This window comes from Malaclemys terrapin, chromosome 2, assembly GCF_027887155.1.
Source record: "Malaclemys terrapin pileata isolate rMalTer1 chromosome 2, rMalTer1.hap1, whole genome shotgun sequence".
Classification (NCBI taxonomy): Eukaryota; Metazoa; Chordata; order Testudines; family Emydidae; genus Malaclemys; species Malaclemys terrapin.
Genome location: NC_071506.1, coordinates 186,584,176 through 186,611,680, shown reverse-complemented (window position 1 = coordinate 186,611,680; position 27,505 = coordinate 186,584,176). Strand labels below are relative to the sequence as shown.

The 27,505-nt window shown below is 41.7% G+C and overlaps 1 protein-coding gene across 8 annotated transcripts in view; it reads right to left on the bottom strand.

Moving 5' to 3' along the window:
* Positions 1–6,108: 6,108 nt before the first annotated feature.
* TNS3 (tensin 3) overlaps positions 6,109–27,505 on the bottom strand; it is a 434,958-nt gene continuing 413,561 nt past the window's right edge. For all 8 annotated transcript variants that reach the window (XM_054019057.1, XM_054019050.1, XM_054019049.1 and 5 more), the window contains 7 exons: positions 24,181–24,276; positions 20,208–20,285; positions 18,375–18,452; positions 12,660–12,828; positions 11,005–11,073; positions 10,857–10,883; positions 6,109–9,692 (listed from right to left, as the gene is read on the bottom strand). In XM_054019057.1, the coding sequence (XP_053875032.1) occupies positions 9,548–9,692; positions 10,857–10,883; positions 11,005–11,073; positions 12,660–12,828; positions 18,375–18,452; positions 20,208–20,285; positions 24,181–24,276 (662 nt within the window). In that variant the 3' untranslated portion in view covers positions 6,109–9,547. The remainder of the gene's footprint in view (positions 9,693–10,856; positions 10,884–11,004; positions 11,074–12,659; positions 12,829–18,374; positions 18,453–20,207; positions 20,286–24,180; positions 24,277–27,505) is intronic.

Sequence of the window (27,505 nt, the reverse complement as noted above, 5' to 3'; positions counted from 1 at the left end):
GGGAACTGCCTATACCTCAAGCCTAATAGCACCCTCTGCAGTCCCCCACCTGATTTGATACATGATATTACTATCCAAAACCAACATGAATTATTTTTTCCAATAAGATTTTATGAGACACAGTATTACAAGATTTACTAAAATCCAGCAGCCATCTTCTTTTAAAACATAACTCACAAGGGGATTGAATGGGCAGTTCTGCTTAAAAACTAATGGCCCCAAATGTATTACTTCTACTGCACTGCTGCATCCACTAATTTCAGAGAGACAAGGTGAGTGAGGTAATATTTCTTATTGAATCAGCTTCTGTTGGTGAAAGAGACAAGCTTGCAAGGGACACAGAGCTCTTCTTCAGGTCTGGGGAAGGTACTGAGAATGTCACAGCTAAATACAAGGTTGAACTGTTTAGCATAAATAGTTAACACATATTGTAAGAGACCATTCAAGGTGAAGTGGCTATTAACACCTCTGCAGTCATAGGTCAAGGGGGGGGGAGGGGAGGGTAGTGGGTTACAGATTGTTGTAATAAGCCACAAACCCAGTGTCTTTATAAAAACCATATTTAGTCTCTAGCAAAGTTATGAATTTAAGCGCCCAGGCTCATCTTTTGAAAGTGTTGTGCAGGTTTCCTTTGAGATTGAGTACTGATAAGTCAGATATAGACTGATCGCTTTGTGAAAAGTGTTCACCCACAGGTGTTTTTGTCTTTTACCATTTTCCTGTGAGTTCATTCGGGAGTATAGTGATTGTCTGATTTCACCTACATAGTTGTTATTGGGGCACTGGATGAGATATACCACATGTTGTGATAGGCATGTGTAGGATCCATGGATCTTGAAAGGTGTGTTGTGAAGTGTATTGATCATTGTAGCAGTGGAGTTGTCTACAGGTTTTGCATCTGGTGTTATGGCAGAGTCTGGTGCCCCTTTAAGTGAATATGTCCAGGTCTCAGTGGAGTTTGCTTCTGATGATGAGCTTGGTGAGGTTGGGGATTATTTGAAGGCCAGAAGAGGGGGTTCATAAAAGATTTCTTTCAGGATGTGGTTCCCCATTGAGTAGGGGTTGATATATGACAACTAGGGGTGTGTGGTTAGAGGTGGGTTTTTTTCATATTGAAGCAGTTCTCTTGGGATATTTGAGTAGCCCATTCCATGATGCGACCTACTTCTCTAGTGGAGTGTCCTTGTTTGGTGAAGGTAGTTTTACATGTTCTAAGGTGTGTATCCTGGATTTTTCTCTTCTGAGTATATTCTTGGTATCTGAGCACATGGCGGTAGACAGAGTCCTTGGTGTGTTTGTGGTGGTTACTGGCTCTGTGAAGGTTACTGGCTCTGTGATCTGTGGTTTCTTATATATAGTTGTCTGTGGGGTTCCATTGTTAAAGCTCATCATGATGTTCCGAAGGTTTATGCTGGCGTGAGAGTGTTCTGGAGCGAGTTTGATGGATGGGTGGTGGACATTGAAGTCTAATAACAGCTATTACCTCACCCACCTTTTCTCTCTAATATCATAGGACCAACATGGCTACATCACTAATTTTGTAATCCTCTCTAACACATAGGATTGCCAGACTGAATCATAGCAGTGGTCCATCTAATCCAGTATTCTGTCTCCAACAGTGGTTAATAGCAGCTGATCAGAGAAAGGAACACCAAACCCTGTAGTAGTAATAATAGGATAATCTACCCCCAGGGAGATTTTTCTCCTGACCTGTGTGTGTGTGTGTGTGTGTGTGTGTGTGTGTGTGTGTGTTTGTGTTTTAATATTCACTATTATAAATATGGATGCTTTTGTTATAAATATGATGCCCACGGTATTTTTTTTATAATATGTCTAGGCTGTTGGCCTCATGATATCTTGTGACAATGAGTTCCACAGGTTAATCATTTGTTGTGGGAAAAGGCGTTTCCTTGTATCAGTTTTGAAATTGCCACCTTTCAGTTTCATTGATTGTCTCCTTGATACATCAGTCTCTGACCAGATACTTAACACAATATTAACAACAAGGGGGAAGAAAAGCAACCCCAAATAAGGAAAGAACAGACTAAAGAATATTCAGATAAATTAGATGTATTCAGGCCAGCAGGGCCTGATGAAATCCTTCCTAGAGTATTTAACACCTATCTGTAGCAATCTCAGACTATTAACAATTGTCTTTGAGAATTCATGGAGGATGGAGGATGTTCCAGATGACTGGAGAAGGGCAAACATAGGTCTTGGCTACACGAGCGAGTTAAAGCGCTGTAAAGCCACCCACAGCGCTTTAACTCACTGACCGGCCACATTGGCAAGGCACGTACAGTGCTGTATCTCCCTGCGTACACCGCTGCAGGTACTCCACCTCCCCGAGAAGCATAAGAGACACAGTGGAGTGGCTACGACTCTCCCCTGTGAGTGTGTACCAGGAATCAACCTGCAGTGCTGTACTGATCACCTGTTTGCTTTAAGTGAGTGAATGAATGAGCAGGGGGCCGGGAGTTCGGAACTTGCAAAATAGAGTGCTGACACGCTCCAAAAAGCACTCTCTCTCCCCCCACACTCCTTGTCACACTCCACCCCACCCCACCCCCCGTTTTGAAAAGCACGTTGCAGCCACATGAATGCTGGGATAGCCGCCCATAATGCATCGCTCCCAACACAGCTGCAAATGTTGCAAGCGTGGCCACGCCACTGTGCTGTCAGCTGTCAGTGTGGACAGACTGCAGCGCTTTCCCTACTCAGCTGTACGAAGACAGGTTTACCTCACAGCGCTGTACAGCTGCAAGTGTAGCCAAGGCCATAGTATCTATATTAAAAAGGAGAATATAGAGAACCTGGGGAAGTATAGACCATCAACTTTACTTCAAAACGTGGAAAGATACTGGAAGAAATTATTAGACAATCAATTTGTAAGCACCTAGAGGGTAATATGTTGATAAGGGATAGCAATATGAATTTGTCAAGAAAAAACAAATCATGCCAAACCAACCAAATTTCCTTCTTTGACAGGGTTACTGGCCAAGTGGATGGGGAGAGCAGTAGAAGTGATGTATTTTAGTAAGGCTTTTGACGTAGTCCCACATGATATTCTGAAAGCAAACTAGGGAAATGTGATCAAGAATTACTATAAGGTGAGTGCAAAACTGGTTGAAAGACCGTACTCAAAGAGTAGTTATCAATGGTTTGCTGTCAAACTGGGAGGATATGTCCAGTAGGATTCCACAGGGGTTTGTCCTGGGTCCAGTAGTAGTCAATATTTTCATTAATAATTTGGATAATAGAGTGGCAAGTATGCTAATAAAATTTGTGGCTCACACCAACCTGGGAGGCGTTGCAAACACTTTGGCGGATAAGATTAGAATTTAAAATGACCATAACAACTTGGGAGAATTGGTCTGAAATCAACAGGATGGCATTCAATATGGATAAGTGCAAAGTACTACACTTAGGAAGGAAAAAATCAAATGCATGATTACAAAATGGGGGATAATTGGCTAGGCAGTAGTATTGCTGAAAAGGATCTGGGATTATAGTGGATCACAAATTGAATATGTCAACAATGTGATGCAGTTTCAAAAAGGCCAATAGCATTCTGGGCTGTATTATCAGAACTGTTGTATGTGAGACATGGGAGGTAACTGTCCCACTCCGCTCAACACTGGTGAGGCCTCGGTTGGAATATTGTGTCCAGTTCTGCGTGTCATACGTTAAGAAAGATGGGGATAAACTGGAGAGAGTCCAGAGGAGAGCAATAAAACTGAGAAAACCCGACTTACAGTTTTTTTAACCTTTCCTTGTATATGTTTAATCTTGAGACAAGAAGACTGAGTGGGGATCTGATAATAGTCTTCAAATTTAAGGGGTGTTAGAGGGAGTATGGTGATCATGTCCACAGAAGGTAGAACAAGAACTAATCATCTTAATTTGCAGCAAGGGAGATTTAGGTTAGATGTAAGGAATAACTTTCCAACTATGAGGACAGTTAAACACTGGAATTGGCTTTCAAGGGAGGTTGTGGAATCTCCATCATTGAAGGTTTTTAAGACCAGGTTGGACAAACACCTGTCAGGGATGATCTAGGTTTACTTGGTCCTGCCTCAGTGCAGGGGACTAGACTTGATGACCTCCTGAGGTCCTTTCCAGCCCTACATTTCTGTGAGTCTATGACTGATCTTTATGACCAGAAGAAAAAAAGAAAGAAACCTCTAGATCCAGGTTAAGTATCTCCGCAATATCCTGTGTTGAAAAGTGATACAGACTATTCATTTAGCTCCTCAGCAAGGTCCTTATACTTCTTAATCACTCTCTTGTGTCCAGCTCACCCGCTTTGTGATTCCGATATATTTTAAGCATTTCTTGTTGTGTTATATCTTCAAATTCTGTTTTAGTCCTAGTCCTAATTTCCTTTATGTAGTTATAGCCTACTCTAATTTATGACACCTTCTGTCAGGTGTCAATGGCAGCAACAAGCTAGGTTCAGTCTGTCTAGGGGGGCTTAGCATGCACTGTCACAACAGTTCTCTAATCCAGGGGTTTTCAAACTTGATTACATCGCGACCTGCTTCTGACAACTGATATTACTACACGACCCCAGGATGGAGGACCAAAACCTAAGCCTACCCGAGCCCCACTGCCCCAGGAGGGGTGGCCAAAGCCGAAGTCCAAGGGCTTCAGCCCCAGGCCAGGGGCCTGTAACCTGAGCCCTGCCATCCTGGGGTGAAGCCCTTGGGCTCTAGCTTCAGCCCCGGGTGATGGGGCTTGGGCTTTGGCCCTGGGCCCCAGCAAGTCTAACGCCAGCCTTGGCGACCCCATTAAAACAGGGTTGCAACCCACTTTAGGATCCCAACCCACAGTTTGAGAACCACTGATCTAATCCAAATTCTCTTCAGCTCACACAGAAGCAGCCTGTGATCTTCTTAATAATCCAGCCATTCACTTTAGGGCATTGCATTGAACTGCCTTGACAAAGAAAGGTTTTGAATTTCTTTTGAGTCTGCTTTCAAAGACAAAAATTATGCAGGTCAAGCTATTGTCCATGGAGTAGTCTGGTTAACGCTGACAAAGACCTTTCATGATCAGTTCCCAAAGCCCTTATGCCTACACTTCACATCTGTCCTTAATGATGAACGAGAGTTATCTGCATTGAATGAAAAATTCCCTCCATTCTCTTCCCCATAGAAAGGGCATTATCAACACTTTTTCTTATTGCCTCAGAAATATGGAACTAGAGCTTCTACTTACTGGATTCTTAAATTATATGACAAGTATCAAATAAATAAATAGCTATATTTCCCAGAAGGTCAGCTGGTAGCTTAAGTTACTGAGTACAGTATATAAGGTAATCAGTATTTGAACTAAAGAGCAATTCCTAAACCCTAATGAAAATGTAATGTATAGAGAGAGCCAACAAATTAACAACTGCCCTGACACACTACATTGTGCTAATTGGAGTCTTCCTGAAATACAGGATTCTTTGTTGATTATAAAGAAAAGGGCTACTCCAAACTGTACTTTTAATGAAGCAACTGTTTTCAGCTCTCATGGTGTTTCGTTCTGTTCTCTTTCACTTTTATCTTTGGTTTATTTTAGGGGGAGGGTGGAGGTTCCAAAGAAATCCCTGTCACATTCATTTCCCCATCCCCAGCATATATCTGATGAGAGAAAAGTAGTAGACAAAAATCTTTACTTAATCAATGTACAAGTCATAGTGATTCTGATTTGTGTGTTCCGATATACTCTCATTATTATAGTGACATCTGTAGTACAGAAAGCCATAGAGTGGGAAACTAGGGGTGGGATTTTGACAAGAACAGCACTGGCCTCACTGCTCTCATTGAAGTAAATGGTAGAACTCCCACTGATTTCAGTAGGTGCGGCACTGGGCCAGCACTGAATGGTTTGAAAATCCTATTCCACTGCGTTAGGTGGGTGAACGATAGTCTCAATTAGGCTACAATTCTCTTTGGCACAGGTCCTATGTCATAGTGACAGCCTTGATTGGGGGTTATTGTGACAGAGGACACAAAACCTTGGCTCAAAATGCCCCTAGTCAGAGTGAATAGCATGAAGCGTATCATCCAAGGAAGGTTATTCAATCACTTCAAAACGGACTGTTTTCACACTGTGCTGTGAGATTTCCAATTTATAATTTTATTATAATCTGAATAGAGGTGATATTTAAAGAGCAGAGAAAATGACTATACAAAGAATTTATAGAACATTCATTTACATACTGGATACTTTTTGTTTGGTTGGTTTTTTACAGTTTCAAGAAAAAGGCAAAAAATGTTCACTAATAGGTAAGGCAGAGAAGGAAACATTAAAATTTTAATGATGCTGTTGGATATATGGGGACCATTTAATTAAAAACCTTTAAAAACATGGCTTTCAGCATTTTTGTAGTTTAACACTGTAAGATTATAGTAGCACATTTAACAAGCAGGTTAATAGGAGCGTGGCTAAATACACGTGGCAACTTGCTGGCATTACTTATGAGACTGCATATACACATCTATCAAAATCCTTAGAAGGAAAGTGCTATACTATTTAGTCATGTATTTACCATGAGCCAAAGTTTTATGAATGTGTTTATGTATATACTACACAATTATATTTACTGTACTATTTTGCTTTGTGTTTTTAAATATATTCCATGTGAAAACAAAGCATGTGATAATATACCATGAAAAGGAACACACATTAGAGAGGGTCTCTTAGTAACTATGGCAATTTCCTCCTTCCCATTACTCAGCACAACTTAAGTTCCCAGGTAAGCACCTTGAAGAGCCCAGACCTGAATTCCTAGTGCTCCTAAAAGCCCACCAAATTCAATAGGTTTTCAGAATTCACAAGGAATGCAGAATAAGGCCCACAATAGCAAAGCCTGTTTACTGGAAATCAAACATTCCATCCTCAGCAGAGTGGGGCCAAAGGCTGTGCAGTGGCTGACACCAGCTTTTGTGAAGACACACTCAAACTTAACTTATCTCACACAGAATCTGAGAGCCATAATTCACCAATGGGTTAGACGGAGTGCGGGTGTGACTCCACTGATGTCCCCAGTGAAGAATCTCCAGCTGGAATGTAGGAGAAATTTCAGTTGAGAATATTCAATACGTTCCAACTGGCCAGCTAGGTTTCAGAACCGAGTAATGGATCTATTAGCCTTCTGGTTCCTGAGGATGTGGTTCCTCGAAATGAAACCAAAAGAGACCAACAGTAACCAACAGAGACCAATTTGTTTATTCTAATGGAACCCACCAGAATTCCTACTTGGGCCACTGGTCCCAATGTTTTTGAAAGGGATCAAGGTTACCAAATAAACAATCTCACTGCATTCTTTTTAGATGGTAGGAAAACATTGTTTGATTAATCAACCTGTTTGATGGAAGAATGAAAGTATTTGGTACAAATCAGAGGCACTTGCCCTTGTTGCTTCAATGGTAGCTTTACTTTGAACTGCCTAACCTTTCTATATACATACAATGCTCACTGTTACTAATGTAAGCCACTTCCTGGTCCAAATACATTAATTTGTAATTTTGCCCAAAGCCCCCATACAAAAGTATACAATTATTTACACTGAATTCATGGTTATACAAATTATTTGGTAACAAATTTTGTCCTTGGCCCCTGCATAAGGTGCCTGTGGTTCTTCTAATTCTAAAAAAAGGAGTCTGTTAATAAAAGTTAGAACAACGTGTGTGTGTGTGTGTGTGTGCGCGCGCGCACACACACACACACAAATGGTTTTTGGATCGGGATAGGTGGTAATTTGTTATTTAAGCCAACTCTATAATTTTTCCTATCCCTCCTGACCATTGTCTGGTAAAAAGAGACTGAAGCAATTTAAGTCTCAAAATGGGGATAGTTACCACTCAACCCTCTGTGTCTTGTGACTGTGTGCACAGAACCCTGCACCATTTTATACATCAGGTCACTGATGTGTAGATTTGGCCCTCAAACCGAAGGAACAGAAATGTTTGGCATGTCAAACAACTGGGAATTTCAGTTGTCTGTAACTTCCAATTCCTGTTTCTGGGCCTGAGCCTGTTCCCTTTGGGTGAATGGGAATTTTACAATACACTTCAAATGGGCCTTCACTCTCACAGTAAATTACTACAAGTAACCTACCCTACTATATAGTATATATATTTATATTATAAAACTAACTACAGAATAACAATTAGTTTTATAAAATACAGATGCCACTATGTTGACTTACTTGGTCATATGAAGGACACCTGTGACAGATTGTCTTGGACATGGGTAAGCGTAACAAAAAATATTCTTTTCCCTTTTGGATTTCTTGACTCAAGAAATTATTTTAAAAATTCACCTATAAAATTTAACACCAATCCATACAAATTGAATAACAAAAAACAAAACCCCATCTTTCATTAAAAAAAAAAAATCTGTCAAAAAGAACCTATGTATGTAAGAAACTATGAGGCGGGAGGACCGATTTCATAGTCAAAGCATTATTTCAGAAATACATGAGCTGGGAAGTGGTTTAATACTGTAAAACAAGAGTCTAAATATGAAACTCTACTCTATAATAAGGCACATGCGACACTATACTTATTCAAAATAAAACTAAGAAGGCAAAGATCATGAATGGCTTTACTATAAGAACACTCATATAATATATCAAGATTTGACATCTACTATAAATAATCTGGCAGAGGCAAAAATATAAATTATATAAAATCATTTTCTTCTTTGCTTTTCCCTCATTTTTATCCTGTGATTATTAAAATACAGCATCTTTCCTGCTTAACTCTTCATATAAAAATAATAACAAAAACACCATTAACAGAATACATCAATCTTTCTCCACACTACTCTTTTTGGTTATCCCTCTCCCATTTTAAAATTATACAAACTAAATAAACTCAGCCTGCTTTATACTGAAAATCCATGTCTCTGCACCCTTCTTAAAAGAAATCAACCTGCACTATCCTTCCCCTAACGTACATCTTCCCCCTTCTTAGTCAACTCCCACCATTATCATATAAAGATGAAGGGAAGAGCAAATAGTCCTTCACAAACCACCACTCTCTTAAGAGCATCGGTTTGCCAGGGCTATAGCTACCACTGATGCAAATGTGGCAAGTGTCTAAGTAAGAGAATGCATGTGGTTCTAATAAATTTTCCTACAGGGAAAAAAAAAAAAAAAAAAGGCATGATCTAATGAGTTGGCAAATTCTTCCTTTTCTGATACAAGATGGAAAATGGTGCGTGAAAATATAATTAAAACCCTGCACTATAAAGCCTTTCTTCTCTGTTTAATTCAGATATGGATTATGTGGGTTTTGGTGGCATCCAACTGCATTCACTCACAATTTTGCCCTTTGATGTAAAAACACAATGTTTTGATAGGTCAGAGGCATCTTCAAAGAAAGGATCACACTCTTTGTAACATTATGCAGATGGAACATCCTCTGCTTTCCTTCTTGGGAATGGTTACGTTTGGATAATGTAGCTGCAAACTCCCAAGAATGCTTTTTCTCCCACGCTGCCTTCCCTCAAGTCAGTGAAGAGCTCTGAACCAAAGGCTAGGAAGGATTCAGATTTTCTTCTGGGAACCAATCATGACCTTTGATACAAAGTTCACAATGGCACTGGCAGGTTGCTCTGGATCGTGCTCTGCAAACAGGTGGCACACGTTATCCGTGGCGCTGCCTTGCTTCCTTGCAACAAATCCAAACACTCTGCAGGAGGCAAAAACAAAAACATGTTACAGAACAGAAGGCATCTTATTTCAAAAAGCAAAAGGTTTACTTTCCTCCACCAAACATTATTTTTTGAAAAAGAAAGTACTTTGCTGCAGGGTTCCAGTAAATGCACCTACTTCTGTCACACCAGTTTAGAGAGTTAGCAACATCTGACTTCGATAGCTGTTAGTGGAGACCATGTGGTTCAGCAGTAGGTAGGGCACAGGATTGGGGGAGTAGAGCGGGGAGAGAAATCAAATGACCTTGTTTCTATTCCTGGCTCTGTCACTGACTCACTCTAAAACTCTGGACAAATCACTTAGACTTACTATTTAAAAAGCATATGCTAATTTTGTGTAACATGTTCTGGGTGCCCGACATGACACAACTAGGGCCTGAATTGTAGAGGTGCTGAGCACCTAGAAGACAACTGAAATCAGTGAGCACATTAGAATGGACTTAGGCACCCCTTCCACCTCTCAATAGTTATTTCCCCTACCCTTTCCTTCCACTTTTCTAACAAATAAGAAAGCTCTTAATTTAGAAGACACCATAAAAAATAAGGTGGCTAATGTTGAAGTCCATCCAGTACCCAAGATGATAGTGCCCTTTTTAAAATGGTCCTAGAAATTACAGTCCTCTTGGACAGAAGAAATGGCACGGGCTGAGGGATATATTGGCCGCTGCTTCCAGCAGCTCCCATTGGCCTGGAGCAGTGAACCACAGCCACTGGGATCCGCGATTGGCCGAACCTGCGGACGCAGCAGGTAAACAAACTGGCCCGGCCCACCAGGGGCTTTCCCTGCACAAGTGGCGGAACAAGTTTGGGAACCGCTGCTATAGCAATTATTTTAAACTTAAAATTCACTAAACTATTCAAAGTAGGAATCAAGAAACTTTTGGAGCTACTCTCCCTCAACACAATACCCTATCCAACACAGGGTATATTATTTTCACTATAATGTGTTTTATGCTTGAGGTCTCCAATAGTTCAACACTTTAAATACATTTGGTTAAGGATTAAAGTAGGATCTGGAAACTTAAGAGAAAACTTGAAGCACATCTTCAAGTCTGAAGTCATTTCCTAGGGTAAGAAGCCGTTCTTAGTTGAGATACAATATAACCACGTAAATACACAGACTAAGACCACTATCAACTTACTTTGCAGAAGGTCCTTCTTTCATCCATCTTGTTGCATGAAGGAGGGGAGTAGCAAGAGGTGAGAAATACAAAGGAAAAAAAAACATTAGTTTGTTGTAGGTCATCATCATCATCAACATCTATTAGAAACAGCATTCATCATCCTTACTTTCTGTCCTGTGGATCCAAAGCACAGAAGATAACAGTGTTGACTGGATAATGTCTTCGGAAAAAGAGTCTGATAGAAGAGAATAAAAGAAATTTTAAGCAACTTTATGACTCAAGGAATAGACTAAACTCCCTGGGCCAGATTGCCAAAACCTCAGCTCCCATTTAGATACCAAAATAAGTAGCCAGATTTTCAAAGGTGTTCAGCACTCAGGACTGTGTCACAATAGGAGTTGCTGGGTGTTGAGGGCTTTGGAAAATATGTCTGCATATGTTACACAAGAATCAATCTTAAGCGTTAATCCTTCCAGGTACTGAGTGCTGTTGAGTGCCCTCAACATGCATAGTATAGCAGTTGAAGGTAGCAGCACCTTTCAGGAAGCATTCAGCAGCTTGGAAGATTGAACCCTCAGTGCAGAAATAAGACTCATGGTTATGGTTCTATTTATGAAGCATACCACTGTTCAACCACTGGCTCATTTAAATGTCTCAGTAATAAAAGGATCAGTAACATAAGGATGGAACTTAATAACCACATATTTTTAAGTTTAGTAGCTTATTCTTTCCTTTTTGGCTTCTAGGTATTAGCAGAAATCAATCTTCTGCCAGAGCGACAGGTTAAGAATAAACCCACCACAGGAAAAGAATAAACCCATGTTTGTTTTCCCAATAGCTTAGAATAATAATATAAAGATAATAGCCCATGAGAGACAGGCCAGAAAACTCCCTTCCAGTGTTCGACTTGGTGCCAGAATTCTCAAACTCGTATGTCTGAAGTTGGATACCTAAACTGAGGTGACTTGAACAGGAAATGTGAGAACACAGCACCTCTGAAAATCAGGCTATATTAGGTATCTAAAGTTACCAACTCACATTTGAAAATTGTGGCTTATGATTTGGCTTTCCAAATTCAGACCTAGTACAAATGACTGCAGCTCCACTGAAATCAGTGGGTCTGAGTTTGGCCTGTAATTTTAAACTATCTTTCCCCCCTTACTGAGCAGTTTTCAAATATTTGGAAAAATTCAAAGACTGTGCAGCTACCCTAGTATTATTCAGCAAGTGAACATAATTTTTAATACAACAGTTTCCATGCACTAAGCACACCAAAGCAATATCTTGAGTACTGATGGTGCAATGTCCAATTAAGCCAACACTGCTCTGCAACAGTGTACATTGGACATTACAGTCTGATTCAGTGAGCAGGATGGGTAGGGAGTGCTGGCCAGGGCACTGGAATTACCCTGTATTCTGTTAGAAAATGTTATATGAAATCATTAAATTCCATCTACAGAACATCAGGATGTAGAAGGCGCCGTTTGGATGAAGTGTTAATAGCTCAGTACCACATCGAGCCCAATCTGATGTGGGACCGGACTCTCTACTTATTTAGATCAAAGAAACTGTGTTATTACTATATGAGCCATATGGAGACTGTAGACAGGGATTAGGAAGAACAATTCCACAGCAGTTTTATTAGTGTACAGCAGTTAGGGTGACCACAAGTCCCAATTTTATATGGATAGTCACGATATCTAGGGCTTTGTCTTATATAGGCGCCTACTATGCCCCCACCCCGTCCTGATTTTTCACACTTGCTGTCTGGTCACCCTAACAGCAGTGTCTGGCCAGAGATCAATACCCTACTTCACTTACTTTCTTTGATTATCTGTCAGTGTGATCCCCTGAGCAGAGACCTTGAAATGGACAACAGTAGAGATGGGAGGAGGCTCTTGCATCAGTGTTATGCTCAGGGCTTTCTGCACTGCCTGATAGCCTGTGAGGGACTCCATTTCCACAGAGTTCAGATACCAAACATTGCATGCTGTAAAGAACAGAGGATAGGATTCAAGAGCTAGGTTTGGTTTTGCTTAGTTGAGTCCTGTTTGATTCTTTTTGTATAATGAACTTCACAATTTTCCACCTTTGCCAACAGTCAGGCTGCTGGTGAAGAATGATTACTAACTAATAAGATGTTCTTGTTCCAGTGTCCCATTGTCATCTTCCCCTTCTGTTTGTCTTGTCCCATGGTTGTGCCTTAATACAAGACTGTAAATTTTGGGGGGCAGATGCTGCCAATCTTTTTGCTTACATTTAGAGACAATTTGCTTAATTTAGAGTATCTAGCCCAATGGGGCCCTGATCCCTCATTGGAGCCTTTAGGTACTTTTGAAATCCAAATCATGAATACAAATTGATAAAACACAAATCACAGCATTGAGAGATGGCACTCCTGGGAATGATTACAGCAACCATTCAGCTGTGGGAGGAGGAACAGAGTACCTTGGCCTTACAACACAGTGACTGCAGTTAACACAGAAACTCCAGAATCCACATGTTTGCAGGGTCAGTTCACAGGTGTTCACACTTTCAAACAGTGTTTAAATTGCACACAAATGAAACTATTCACTTGTTTGGCAAAACAACAAGAATGTCTTCTCTCCACATAAAAATGACAATTGTTGTGTAATTCTACTTTGTACTTTCAAGGGGGTTCTTGTGTGTGTTATAGTTTCAGTTCAAAGCAACTTTAAGAAAAATAAAAAATATTATTTCATATCTTTTGGGTCCAAACTTTAAAAAATGGGCTCTACTTAGGGCGTGCAACTTTTGGGAAACCAACTTGAGTCCTAAAGCGATATCTATAATTCTATGAAACCATAGGTAAAAATCTAATCTACCATCCCACAGTGTTTCAGAGCCTATTGCTATTAGTTTCAGTGTTTCCGTATGATCAGTGGTTCATAGAATTTGACATCTTCCAATAATTGATCTACAGTTCACTGAGCAATATCTCAGTGTACATGATACCTGACCTCTTGTACAAAAACGGTAATGGGCATTCAAGCCCTGATTCAGCATGCTACGTAAGAGAACTACAGTAGAACTTCAGAGTTATGAGCACCTCGGGAATGGAGGTTTTTCATATCTCTGAAATGTTTGTAACTCTGAACAAAATGTTATGGTTGTTCTTTCAAAAGTTTACACTTGAACATTGACTTAATACAGCTTTGAAACTTTATTATGCAGAAGAAAAATGCTGCTTTTAACCATCTTAATTTAAATGAAACAAACGCAGAGTTCCCTTACCTTGTCAAATCTTTTTTTTAAAATTTCCCTTTTTTTTTTTAATAGTTTAAATTCACCACAGTCCTATACTGTATTTGCTGCCTGCCCCCCTGGTGGCTGCCTGATCGTTTACTTCTGATCCCAAATGAGGTGTGTGGTTGACTGTTCAGTAACTCTGATGTTGTGAAGGCCAAGATTATAACAGGGGTCAAAAAAGAACTAGATAAATTCATGGAGGATCGGTCCATCAATGGCTATTAGCCAGGATGGGCAGAGATAGTGTCCCTAGCCTCTGTTTGCCAGAAGCTGGGAAAGGCCACAGGAGATGTTTGATCACTTGATGATTACCTGCTCTGTTCATTACCTCTGGGGCACCTGGCATTGGCCACTGTCAGAAGACAGGATACTGGACTAGATGGATCTTTGGTCTGACCCAGTATGGCCGTTCTGATGTTTGTAACTTTGAGATTCTACTGTACACACATGCTTAAAGTTAGGCACATGCTTAAGTACCTTGCTCAATCGGGACCTAAGAGACAAAGGATTAGATAATCCAGAATAATTTCTTACAACCAAGTAAGAACCTTTCTGGAACCGTAAAGCATGTTTAGTCCTACTCTTCAGTGCAATCAGCACTGGTTTCACACAAATACTAACAAAATTTGTGTCCTGACACAAACATTGTGCAGCTATCCATGCTAGAATTTAAAGTTAGTTAACACGTGTTGAGTAGTATGGATTAAACACTACTGAAAATTCAAATGTCATACCATACCTACATGATTAGGAGAGCAAAAAAATAAATTATATCCAACAACTTCTCTTTTCATACTACTGCCCTGTAATTCAGGCAAAGTCTTCTACATATTTCCACTAAGAATACATGGCTCTTTCAAACTACAAACTGTTTTTATATAGACTGAACAAGCTTGTGATTCCAGCAGGACTATCAAGCAAATTTTCTGCATATTTGCAACCCACTCACTTTAAATTGGGATGTAAGTTAATGAAGAATTTGGCCCAAAAGTGGACATTCCAAGTTAAAGGATGAAAAGGATGAGAAAATACAGTGATGTGAGCCAATTATCTGAATTTAAATTCCACTTGGTTCAACTTCTGACAGCCAGAAACAAACAAATTTCCTTATCACGAATAAAAAAAATTGTAAAACATATTGCTGCTTTAGCCTCAATCATCTTTGTTTGAATTAATTATAATTCACTTCATTGAAAGAGAAATTTCAGGGAAATGAGGGAGGGAGAGTTTGAAGGAGCATTAATTAATGAATTCCTCTCTATAATTTATCTTTCCAGAATTCTAAATACAACTCCAAGTTACGAACCCTCTATCTTTCACATAATTACTCTACATGTTTGCAAAACTAGATTTGAACCAATCAAGAGCTTTTCCTCACAGGAAACTAGCTGGATTCACGGTCACATTTCTAATCACTTGTGATGTTCGCATGGAGAGATTCCCTTCCTTTTGCAGCAGACATTCCATTGGTGCCAACAGCCTCATATGCTTTTGTTCCTAAACAAAACAGCTAACCTTTTTGCTCTGGATAAGTCTCCAATGGGATTTTACTGCCTTGCTCTAAAGTCTGTCCTCATTTACTTTCTCGAGACAGAATAAATAATATATCATCCACTTCCTAGACATTTTGGGAAGCACCAAAAGGAATGTCAAATTAAAGATAGTGGTGTATCCTTATGATTAATACAGCTTTTTGTGGGAACAGACTGGAAGGAATCCCTACTTTTGGTGCATAATATGTGCTCTTATCTGATATGTGGCACAAAGGGGAAGCAATGGTAGTAATCCCATAGAAACTGCGTTGGGAGCAAGCTGAAAAAACAGATGGTTATGTGATAGCATTCTTCCTACAATGTAGTTGTCCTCTCTACATTCTATAATTGCTACTTTGGAGTCGCATCTATTTGAGCTGGGGAAAAGAGCTACTCAGTATGGCACATTCTTGAACTTTATTGTAATTTATGCTACTCTTAGTATGGTCATTCAATGCCATTTGGAATGGACATTCCCACAAAGGTTGTAATATACTTTGGAAGGAAAATGCATATATATTGGGAAACATGCAGAGCACGAGACAGTGCTACCAAGCACAGGGGAAGGCTGGGAGGCTAATGGAATAAGGAGCTGCCCATGGGGAAAGCCAGAGATCTCTGTAAGTGGCTTCTATAGATTCCAGACCTCCAGACTTTTGGGGGTTCCCTATTCTCATATCTGCACTGCCACAGGGCTTGCCCCCCAGTGGAGATAATGAGATACAGCAGGCACATGATGGAAGCCTCAAAACTATTTGAGAAGCAAAAGATTTGGCACTTAGGGCTGGTCCACACTAACCCCCCAGTTCGAACTAAGATACGCAACTTCAGCTTCACGTAGCTGAAGTCAAAGTACCTTAGTTCGAACTACAAGGTACTTACTGCAGGTCCACACGTGGCAGGCAGGCTTCCCTGTCGACTCCGCGTACTCCTCTCGCGGAGCAGGAGTACTGGCGTCGACGGTGAGCACTTCCGGGATCGATTGCTTACCGCCGAACCCGGAGGTAAGTATAGACGTACCCTTAGATTCTGTACTGGGATAACGGACAGCATCGCTCTTCTCATTTAGCTGTAGAAATGGTTAACCTAGAAGCATGCATTTTTGTTTGGTTTGGGTTAGGGCAGTAGTCGGGGATCGCATCTGCTTTAATCAAACCATAGTTGTTTAAATAAAAGCTTGGTTGTTTGAGTAGATGTTTAGAGTCTGGGCTTTCATGCTGAACTCCATATTGAGAATGTTTGTGTGATAGGAGAGAAAAATGTTTGAACTAAACAAAGTCAATGTGAAGTGAATCAACTCTGGGACAAGACACTCCAAGTGGTAGGGCAAAAACATCATGTCCCTTCCAACTTCCCTATTCAAGTCCTAAGCCCGTTTCAAAATTAGGTATACCAAGATGGTTATTAAATTTCCATTCAGTCAAATTATCTTTGATGTGACATTCCCCAGATGGAGCTGCCTAACAACTAATCCCCAGATGAATAAAAAAACCCAGCTATTATTTCTTTTTCCCTAGGAAGGTTACATGTCCTGGATAATGAGAACCCAGCTAGATCTCAAGAGGAAATGTGTGCCTATTATGCTGAATCTATTTATAGAACTTTTCCTCTTAAATTCCTCCTCCTTGGCTCCAAGTCTAGTGGCCACCACACCCGCTGCAGTGGTAATGGCAAACAGAAATGCCAATGTGTGCTTGCTTCCAGCACAGCCTAGCAAAGACTGACCATTGCCTCAGCCACACATTCCTGCTCAATTATATCATTTAAAGTGCCACTTCACTTTTAAAAGTCAAAACAAAACAGATAGCTGCATAATCACACGACAACACTCTCACTTCATAGCTGCTTGGAATAGCACTGCCCTTTGCTAAATGCTCTATAACGTATCAGAGCAACTGTACAGCACTCTGACAGCCGAAGAGTAGAAAACACTTGGTCAAGATCTTTTGGTCTGTGGCTTCTTCGTCTGATGCAGGTCAGGGAGGTGGAGGCAAATATAGCACCGCTTCCCTTGATTGTTGGGCCACCAGATGCCAATCTGATCCTGTGGTACAACTTAGAGCAGCCTGAAGGCCATTCTAGCAGCCAGGGGTCACTGAGATGTAGGAGTGATCTGGTTCCTTTCCCCAGAGCATGGCCACTGCACTTGGGGCTGAGAGGGTGGGGTAGTGCAGTGAGTCTCTATAGCAGCTCTATGCACCCAGGGACTGCTGCATGCTAAGGAATCCTCTCAGTCACCTAAGCTGACACTAAGAGGTGGTTTTATTTTGCTAGAGTGGCAGGGAGCTGCTGCATCACAGTGAAGAATAAGGGCCCTTAACAATAAAACAGGAGGACCAAGGAATCAGATACTTAATTTCTTTGAATCATATTGTCTCCGGTGAAGAATGAGCATTTTTAGGTTTGGCTACTAATTTTACAAATCTATGTGCTGCAGACAGTCACACACACGCACAAACATGACACAGGACTAAAAACCTGGTCCTTCAACACAGGTCTCCATCACTTCACTGGCAGTAATAGCACACCCATCACTCTGTGGGCCAGGCTCTAAAGGGCACCCTCACTCACATGCACAGATCCAGTACATTACACACTTCTCAATGGCATTTTAATTTACCCAATTCCTTTTTTCATCCTCAGCCTCCTGTTTTGTTTTGTTTTTTTTCTCCTGCTTGTAATGTACATTTGGTAACAACTGCAATTTCATCAAATGGAAGAGGAATGTACTAACCTGCACCCTGCTTTAGGAGCTCTGCTGCCGAGTTTGCAGCAGTCTGTGGAGCTGTTTCTGCGATCTCCTCCAAGGGATCTGCAAATACGAACAACCACACACATTTTTATTGTGACTTGGATTGAGAGGTCAATCTCAAATAGGAGTCGAGGTCTTGAAATTATGACCTCATATACCGGACGATTCTTCATCAGAAACATTAAAAAATCCTGCAATGCACAATACCATCCATGATGTGTGATTGCTGTGCTGCACAATTTTTTTGGGTGCTAGAAGCAGAGCACTTATAACCCTGTGGTTTTGTGCTAACCACAGATAGTTACATATTACTGCTGAAAGAGACATCATCATGTCAAAATGCTTTTTTAATTAACCTATTTCCTCACTCATGTTACAAAAAATCCTCGTATAATTTTAAAATTAATTTAAAGAACTATCATTTCTACTAATCACTTTAGCATAACACATTGCAACTTGATCAGTGAAATTGATCTAGTCAATTTCATTTTTCTTGCGTCAGCTTCTGAATTACATTTGCAGGTACTCATGGCACCACCAAACAGTGCCATGTGTGGGCTGTAAATACAGCACTGAAAGGTTTGTTTTAGAATCTTTCCGCTATAATTAAAACAAAAACAAAAACAAAAAATCTCAGACACATTTTGATTTTTTGTAAAAGTTTGTATAGAACCTATATTTCGGGCTATATGTGGGTACGACATGGTTTCTCTTTCAGTATGATCAAGAAAAACAGAGGCCCTGATTCACTGCTTACCACCACTGGGCTACTCACAAGCTTACAGTTAAGTACATGTTTAGTGCTGTATGAATCAGGACCAGAATAAGAAACCACAGACAGTTCATGCTTCAACTCCATCTTTACATTAAAAGGCTTGATTGTATCAGACCAGATCCATTCATTTCACTCCAGTAGGTTCGTCCAGGGCAAAAAGACAAATGTTTCAACCCTGAACTTTCTGCTAGAACCAAAGGAACTTCCCATTTTATCTGATAAGGAAAGGTGGCGCGAGCGCACCCATCACAGTGGTTTTTCTATCCATATATCTAAAGACAGATCTCTGATCCACATTCTTCCACGGTATGTTATTGTGCTCCATTAAGATATTTCATGGATTTACATATTTCGAATGCTATGTTAGAGCACAGACATATAGCATTTAGGAGTAGAAAAGTTTAAGAGTTCAATGGAAAACCGCAAGAATGTTTAACAGTTCAGTAATACATCTGGTGTTTGCTTTATAGGGGAGAATAAACAGACAACTGAATTATGGGCCAGAAATACACAGAAGCTTTTTTGTTGATGTGTTAGAGAAGTTTATGGAGTCACCACAACCCAAAATAGAATTATAGTCCCATAATCCATGTGCTCTTTAATATTTATTTATTGCAATATTTAGACCTGCATAAACTGCTGTTTCTTTCCCTCAACTACACCCTAAAAGCATCTGCTTTTTTTCAATCCTACTTTTTCCCCCTTACAGAACTCTCGCTATCTATGCTTGAGTAAAGATTGGTTGAATCTAACTATACCTGGGTGTGATGTCAAATCTGCAAAATAATTTTTTTTTTTTAAATATTGGATTGCAGTGCTAATCACCATGAGTTATATATGTTTATTACTGGGGCATCACAGTACTAATCAGTTCTGAACTGCAGCTTGGACAAAAGCTGCTTGGCAACTGTCTGACATTCTTTCCTATGCATTCTTGTTCAGAACTTTACCCTGACATGTTCACCTGCCTTCAGCTATAGCTATTTTGAAGTGGATCCCTGGTTGCGTATCACTTTTATTTTGTATTTTGACTAGCATACCTCTGTCTGGGATGAGTAGTTTGCAGGGTAATGCCAGAGGAGTAATAGAATGTTGATACACCAAAGCTGTCAAACTCCCTGTGGTTAAAAGAAGAACAAGACAGGCAAGATTACTTTTTGTGCACATAAAGAATGCTTACGAGGTATGTTTGCTTTGCAATAGTTTACAGGCTAGAGAAAACCCTTAAAAACATTTTTTCCCCTTGGCTCCTACGACACTTTAACAACTACCTTTTTTGGTAATTTTTAAAAGATCCATCTTCTCATCATTTCTTGTGTCTAACTCCTTTTACATGAACTGCAGTCCCCCCCCCCACATCTTATTAAATACTAATTTACTTTAAAGAGAAAGATGACAATGATAATGTGCTTTACAAATATTACCTTAGTAAGTCTCAATCCTCAGAAGAGGCAGGTAAGAACAGACAAGCTAAGCAATCTGCCCAACGTCACACTGTGAGGCAGTGGAAAAGCTGGGAAAATAACTCAAGAGTCCTAACTTCTGATCCCCTGCTTTAACCACTAGGCAGTCAAGTCAATTTGTGTTTTAATGGTAAAAAGAACAGCTAGAGGAATTTTCCACCTCCCGAGGTGAGGCCACCTGCACAGTATCCCAGGTTAAATCATGCCTCCTTCTAATTAGTGCCCTGAGACACCATTTGCTGTAACTATATAGCAAGGCTGAGATTTTCAGTTCCACCTAAGGGATCTGGACCCTCTGTTCCCATTAAAATGTCAATGCACATTTTACACTCTGTATTTGGAGGAGCGATTGGCCAGTCTATTAGTGCAAAAGGAAGTTGCCTTTAATTCTAGACACTGAAAAATATTAACAAATAACCCAACCATATTTCAGTTCTGGAGAAAATTATAGACTGTTTTTTTTTATTATTATTATTTTCTATAGACTACCAACAACTGCTGTAAAAATCAGAGCCCAGGGGCCAATCTTACAATTGCTGGGCACCTTCCTTTCCTGTTGATGTCATTGGGAGTTGATGGTGCCCAACAGCTCAGAGATCTGGGTCCTAATGAGCCCTCTGTGGCAGGGAATGGCTGGATGCAGAAGGGGGAGGTGGCATCACAATTGAACTTGGAGATGGGAATGAGGATTCCCGCATTGTGAAGCGTCCCCATTATGGGTAGCACCTTGTAAGGGCAGCAAGAGTAGTCTGTGAAGTAGCTATATAGACATGTCACCACTCCACAGCTCGGGCAGGGAAGATTCCTCGCAATTCAGGCCCCAAATTATCAGTCTAGTGCCTGACCTGGCTACTTGGGTTGGTTACTGGCAGATGATACTTGTCTGTCAACATAATCAAAGCCAAGAAATTTACAACGAAGTATACCAGGGTGCATTAGAACAGGTTAATAGATGCCAGACTGTGCTTAGATACCAGTGCAGCCGGAATAGTGATGTTCCTTGTTAACACATAACACTTCTGCAGTGTAGATTCTGATGGGAGAAATACCGAATGAAGGTAACGATGCTACAACACAGCCTATGTAAAACACTAACATAAACTGCCATATCATTTAGTAAATAAGAGGAGTACTGTAGATGGATAGTCCAGTGGATAGGTCTTTAGCCAGGGACTTGGGAAATCTGGGTTCAATTCCTTGCCTTAGCACAGACTTCCTGACTGATGTCGAGAAAGTCAGTTAAAGTAAAATTTTCATAATTACTTAAGTGATTTAGGACCCAAGCAGTGTTCCCTCTAATCTGTGCAACTGCGCAAGAGTCAGTCAAGTGCTGCACACTTGATTAGTAGAACTGCGTACATCCGGCAACTTGTGCTTTGGTGCCCCTGCCCTCTGCCTTGAAGCCTCTGGCCAGCTGCTCGTGGGGCCCTCGTGGGGAGGCGTTGGTGGGGGAAGGAAGTTGATGTCAGGGTGTTCCCCTCCCCCAGAGACGGCTCTATGTTTTTTGCCGCCCCAAGCACGGCAATCAGGCAGCCTTTGGCGGCACGCCTGCGGGCGGTCCGCTGGTCACGTGCATTCAGCGGCGTTTCTGCGGGTGATCTGCCAGTCCCGCACCTTCGGCATACCCCGCCGCCAAATTGCTGCCAAAGCCGCGGGACCGGCGAACCTCCTGCAGGCATGCCGCCCCAGGCACGCGCTTGCTGCGCTGGTGCCTGGTGCCGCCCCTGCCCTCCCGCCATGTAGCCCATCTCTGCAGAGCGGGGGAGGAGGGATAGGCCTTGGGAGATAGATGGAGCTGCTAGCGGCTGTGGCTGTTCACGAGCCTTCAGACTTATGAGTGCCACTGTGCTTAAAGAGACAACGCACAGTCTCTCATACACTTCCCCAGTAGCCAGCACATACACAAACACTCTCTCTCTCACACTCACACATACACCTCCCGACACATACTTGTGTTATTGTTGTTACTTCTTGGTACTTCTTGCAATGCACATATATTCTCTGTAATTTTTTTCTTTCGGAGTGCTGTTATTTTAGTTTTTTGACTGGTCTATGCATTTCATAATTTGATTTCTCTGTTATTCTTAAATTTAATTCTTTAAATAGTTAGTTCTAAAATGCCTAACTTATCCTGGCTTGAGTAATTATCCCTATGGTAACTTTTAAAAATATATACATTATATCTAGGTTTTTATTTCTAGTGGTGGCACACAGCCGCACATTACCTCGATATTGGTGCACATAACAAAATTAATTCCGCACATGGAAGGAAAAAATTAGAGGGAACACTGGACCAAAGTCCTATTGCAAGTCAAAAAGAAACTAGTCTTTCTGTGCCTCAGTTCCCCATCTTTAAAATGGAGGTGATAGGACTTATCTATCTGACTGGGATGTTGTGAGGATAAATCAATTACATGATTGTGAGGTGCTCAGATATTATGGTAGTGGGCCATACAAGTACTGTGGATAAATGCTTCAGGTTAGAGGCAGGACTGAACTAAAACCTCAGGTTTGAAATACCTCCCACCCCAAAGTTCAAATCCCCCCCCCCCTTTTTTTTTTTTGCTTTGGGGTCATCTTTACTTCAAAGAGAAGCTGCAATTACTACATCTAAAGGACAGTCCAACAGAAGCGATGTGCTTCCATCATTTTACAATGCTCTAGTTCAGGGGCGGGAACACTTTTGGCCTGAGGGCCACATCGGGTTTCTGAAATTGTATGGAGGGCCGGTTAAGGGAGGCTGTGCTTCCCCAAACAGCCAGGCGTGGCCCGGCCCCCACCCCCTATCTGACCCCCCCCGCTTCTCGCCCCCTCACAGCCCCCCCGGGACTCCTGCCCCAGCCTACTCCCCCATTCCCTGTCCCCTGATGGCCCCCCCATCCATCCCTCCCTGTCCTCTGACCGCCTCCAGAACCCCCGCCCCTGACTGCACCCCGCCGCCCTATCCAACTCCTCCTCTCCTTCCTGACTGTCCCCCCGGGACTCCTGCCCCCATTCAACACCCCTTTTCCCTGCCCTCTGATCGCCCCAACCCCTATCCACACCCTCCTGCTCCCTGCCCCCTTACCGCGCTGCCTGGAGCACCAGTGGCCGGTGGCACTACAGCAACGCTGCCCAGAGCACCAGGACAGGCAGCTGTGCTGCCCGGCTGGCACCAGCCACGCCACCGCGCAGCACAGAGCACCGGGTCAGGCCACGGCTCTGCAGCCCCGCCGCCCAGAGCATTGCGCCGGCGGCGCAGTGAGCTGAGGCTGCGGGGAGGGGGAACAGCAGGGATGGGGCCGGAGGCTAGCATCCCTGCCCAGGAGTTCAGGGGCCGGGCAGGAGGGTCCTGCAGGCCGAATGTAGCTTATATAGATTGATATAGATTATATAGATTGATATAGAAGGCCATTATCATGACAATACTAGAATAGGTTCCTGCAGAAACCATCTCAAAATCTTTGTGTGACATTTCCTCTCATGTTCCATTCCATTCTACGCTATGAAGCAGTCTGGCTGTATGCAAAATATCCTCATTTTTCATGTCCCGTTGATGTACAGCACTTACCAAAATATGGCTCGTTGGGACATCCTTTCAATCGCACTCCCTTATGGGTGCATTCAATCAGAAAATGTCTGACAAGCTCATTTGACAAATCCCCAACTGTGGAAAAAGGGAAAACAAACACATGAAGTAAGCCAATGAATAAGAGATGGGGGGATCACAAATTAGAAGGTGTTTATGATATCTGCCTTCCTTAGAACAAGTGAATGCTCTACACATAGCATTCAGACAGTGCACTAGCTATCCTACTGCTGTGTCACCATCCGCAATGAAACAGGCATTGTATAGCACGTTATCTACAGATAATCACTTCCGGCCTGTATCAACTCTGCCTCTAGTTGACACCTAGATGGGTACCAGTGTCCAAAACCTCCAGGATGTGTCTTAACATTTTATAGGAACCAGTAGGTCAAAAAAAACCCAACTAGCTGGTTGTTTCTTTTTTTCCTGAAAGTAAGGGAAGAAATAGGTGGGGCTGGAAATCAAGTCAAGACAAAAAATCAATAGCAGCTATGAAAAAGAAATATGGAAGAAACAAGATCAGAAATTCTGACGTATTCACTAATGACAAGAGCTGGCAACTGGGTTACAATGAGGAAAACAAAACAAACACACACACACACTGTTCACATAGATATAAAACTAGTAGTAGGCCAGGTCTGTACTCAGATTAAAATATTAGAGTAAAAGATTTACAGTGTGCCAACTCTCATGATTTTATCATGAATCTCATGATAGTTGATATTTTAATTAATGCCCTACTTCATGGAGACGAGATTAGATGAGAATCTTGGTTTTCATTTAGAAAAAGTAAGTTTCTATCCATCATGGTTGCAGAGAAAAGCTTGAAACTGTAACCTAAATACTCAAAATCCTGGAGGCAAATCAAAAAGACCCAAGAGTTACCCTTAAAAATCTCATTAATTTTAAGCCAAACTCATGATTTTGGGGGCCTGATTCATGACTTTTCAAAGCTTGGGGTTGGCAGTAGTGAACATATACATTTGGTGTTACACATTGGCAATGAAAGGGTCATTGTATGGTGATGCAGCAAAGTGGCCCAATAACAGATGGACTCCAATATCAAAAAAAGATTATAAATATTCCCCTTGTCTCTGATATTATCAGTCGCAGACCAGGAGACACGTGACATCCGGCGACCACATTTCATTGACGACGTTCAAGCCGCATAAATGAGTGCATTGGTTTCTATAGCAGAAACAGTTCAAGAGCCAAAATTGGCCCTTGAAGAACTGCTTACAGGAGAAAATTTGGATGCTTTATGATGCCACAATGCCAAAAGAAAAGGTGGTGCGGGGAAGACAAATTTCTGCTCTCTGGGAAGGGCTGGTGGGAATTAGACCGGTTGGGAAACTTAGAGCCAGTGGTACAGAAGTTGCTGGCCATCTCCCAGCTTTTTACAGCATGATTTATCCAGTTTATGTAAGAGCAGGAGACAGACCTATTGGTTCTGTCTACAATAGGCTTTTTAAAGTTTCCCACTATTGCTACCATTAGTGCAGCTTAACCAGTGTTAGCAACTTAGCTAGGGTAGACAGGTTGCCAGTGGCCACTGGTACTTGAACTACCATGTCATGTAGGCCTTCTCAGGCTCAAATTAGACAACATGGTGGTTAAAATACCCACAGCCAGCCTTCATTAGAGTTCTCAGTTTTGCGATCACCAGTGGAGCTTCACTGTCTAGCACAGACAAGACCAATGTGGCTGTTAAGCTGTTGTTAGGTGACAGAAAACGAAGAGGAATAAATGGTAAATTTTCCTCAAGGCAAAAGGTTAACAGCAGGGGGTGCCTCAAGGTTCTCTACTAAGTCGTGTATTGTTTCACATATTTATTAAAGATCTAGGAAGGTAGGAGCAGTAGGGAGGTTTCAGACAACTGATACCAGACACCTCTGTGTTCTTGGGGAACCAGGGTGCAGTATCCAGCCTGACTCATGAAAGACACCCCCCCTCCACCTCTGTTTAAACCAAAACCCATCAGAGAAAGAAAAAAAAAAAAAACTTGCAGAGAGCAGTGAAGGGCATTGGGAGACACACCTAGACCTCTCCTGACAAGGGTGACAAGATTAAGACATCTCCATTAGCATACAGAATGGAGAGCAGAGACAACTCCCCTAACCTCATCTGCATGAAAGATGGGACAGGAAGACATCTCAATTTACATACAGAATGGAGAACAGAGAACCACACTGAATTCTGTGACCAGAAAAAGCAGGGAAGCACTGCATCATGGGAAGCTCTGCTCTAGATGCTAATGAACCTATGTCTGCACACACCCGGCTCAGCAATTATCAGACCAATTCTAGTAATGAATCCTTAATTGATATCCAAATACTGAAGCAGCCTAGATGCATTGTGAGCTCCCTGGAAGAAAACACCACCCATAGCCAAGAGTGATCAGCTCTTATTGTCTAGTCTAAAGAAAACCCTTATCATCAGCTTACCTATAAATAAATCTATTGTTCTCCCTTGAACAACTGTATTTTCTCTACAAAAATCCCTACTCACCCTCTAGTCAGGGTTCTGATGCTTAGATCCAAACTATGCATCAGTTCCACTGGAACTCCATCTTCTCCTGACTGATCGTGCTGGGGGCTCTGCCTGTCTCCAGCATTCAGGACCCTCCGCTACCACCATCACCTGGGAACCCCGACCAGTTCAAGCCTCATGGAGAGGGTGAGATTCCCCCCCTCTTTCTCTCTCTCTATTTTCCTTTCTACCTTAGGTATTAACCTTTAATCATTTATGTTATGTTGGTTTAGCTCTCTTTGTGTAGTTATCACTATTATTCAATAAATAACTTTTATGGTTAAGTTGGTTGCTTCTCTCTCTCTTTCTGAACTTTACTCTTTTGTGTTTTTAGCTTTCCCCATTCACTCTACAGCAACGCTTCTTTTACCTAAGCTAAAGATCCCAAAATACTGTGGGGTTTGCTCATCAAGTAGGTTACTGCCAGTACAATTGTGTTGTGAGAGTGGGGATAGGGACGGGCTGAATCTGGGACGCATAAGGGTAACAGCTTGAAAGTGCTGCTTGACCCAGTTTATGGAGCCCAGGGGCATATAAGAAGAGTCAGATTGAAAGTGCTGCTTCATCCAGCCCAATGAGTCCAGAGACATAAAAGGGGTCAGCCTGACAGTGCTGATTGACCCGGTCCACTCAGACTTGCTCTGTTAATGTATGTGTGGGTGTGTTCATCCGGTTTTGGGGCTGAAGAAACCCAGCCTTAGGGAACCTAGATCCTGCAGGATAGCTCCATTTGGGAGAGGACTTGCAGCAGGGAGAAGTAGATCTCCATATGAAAGCA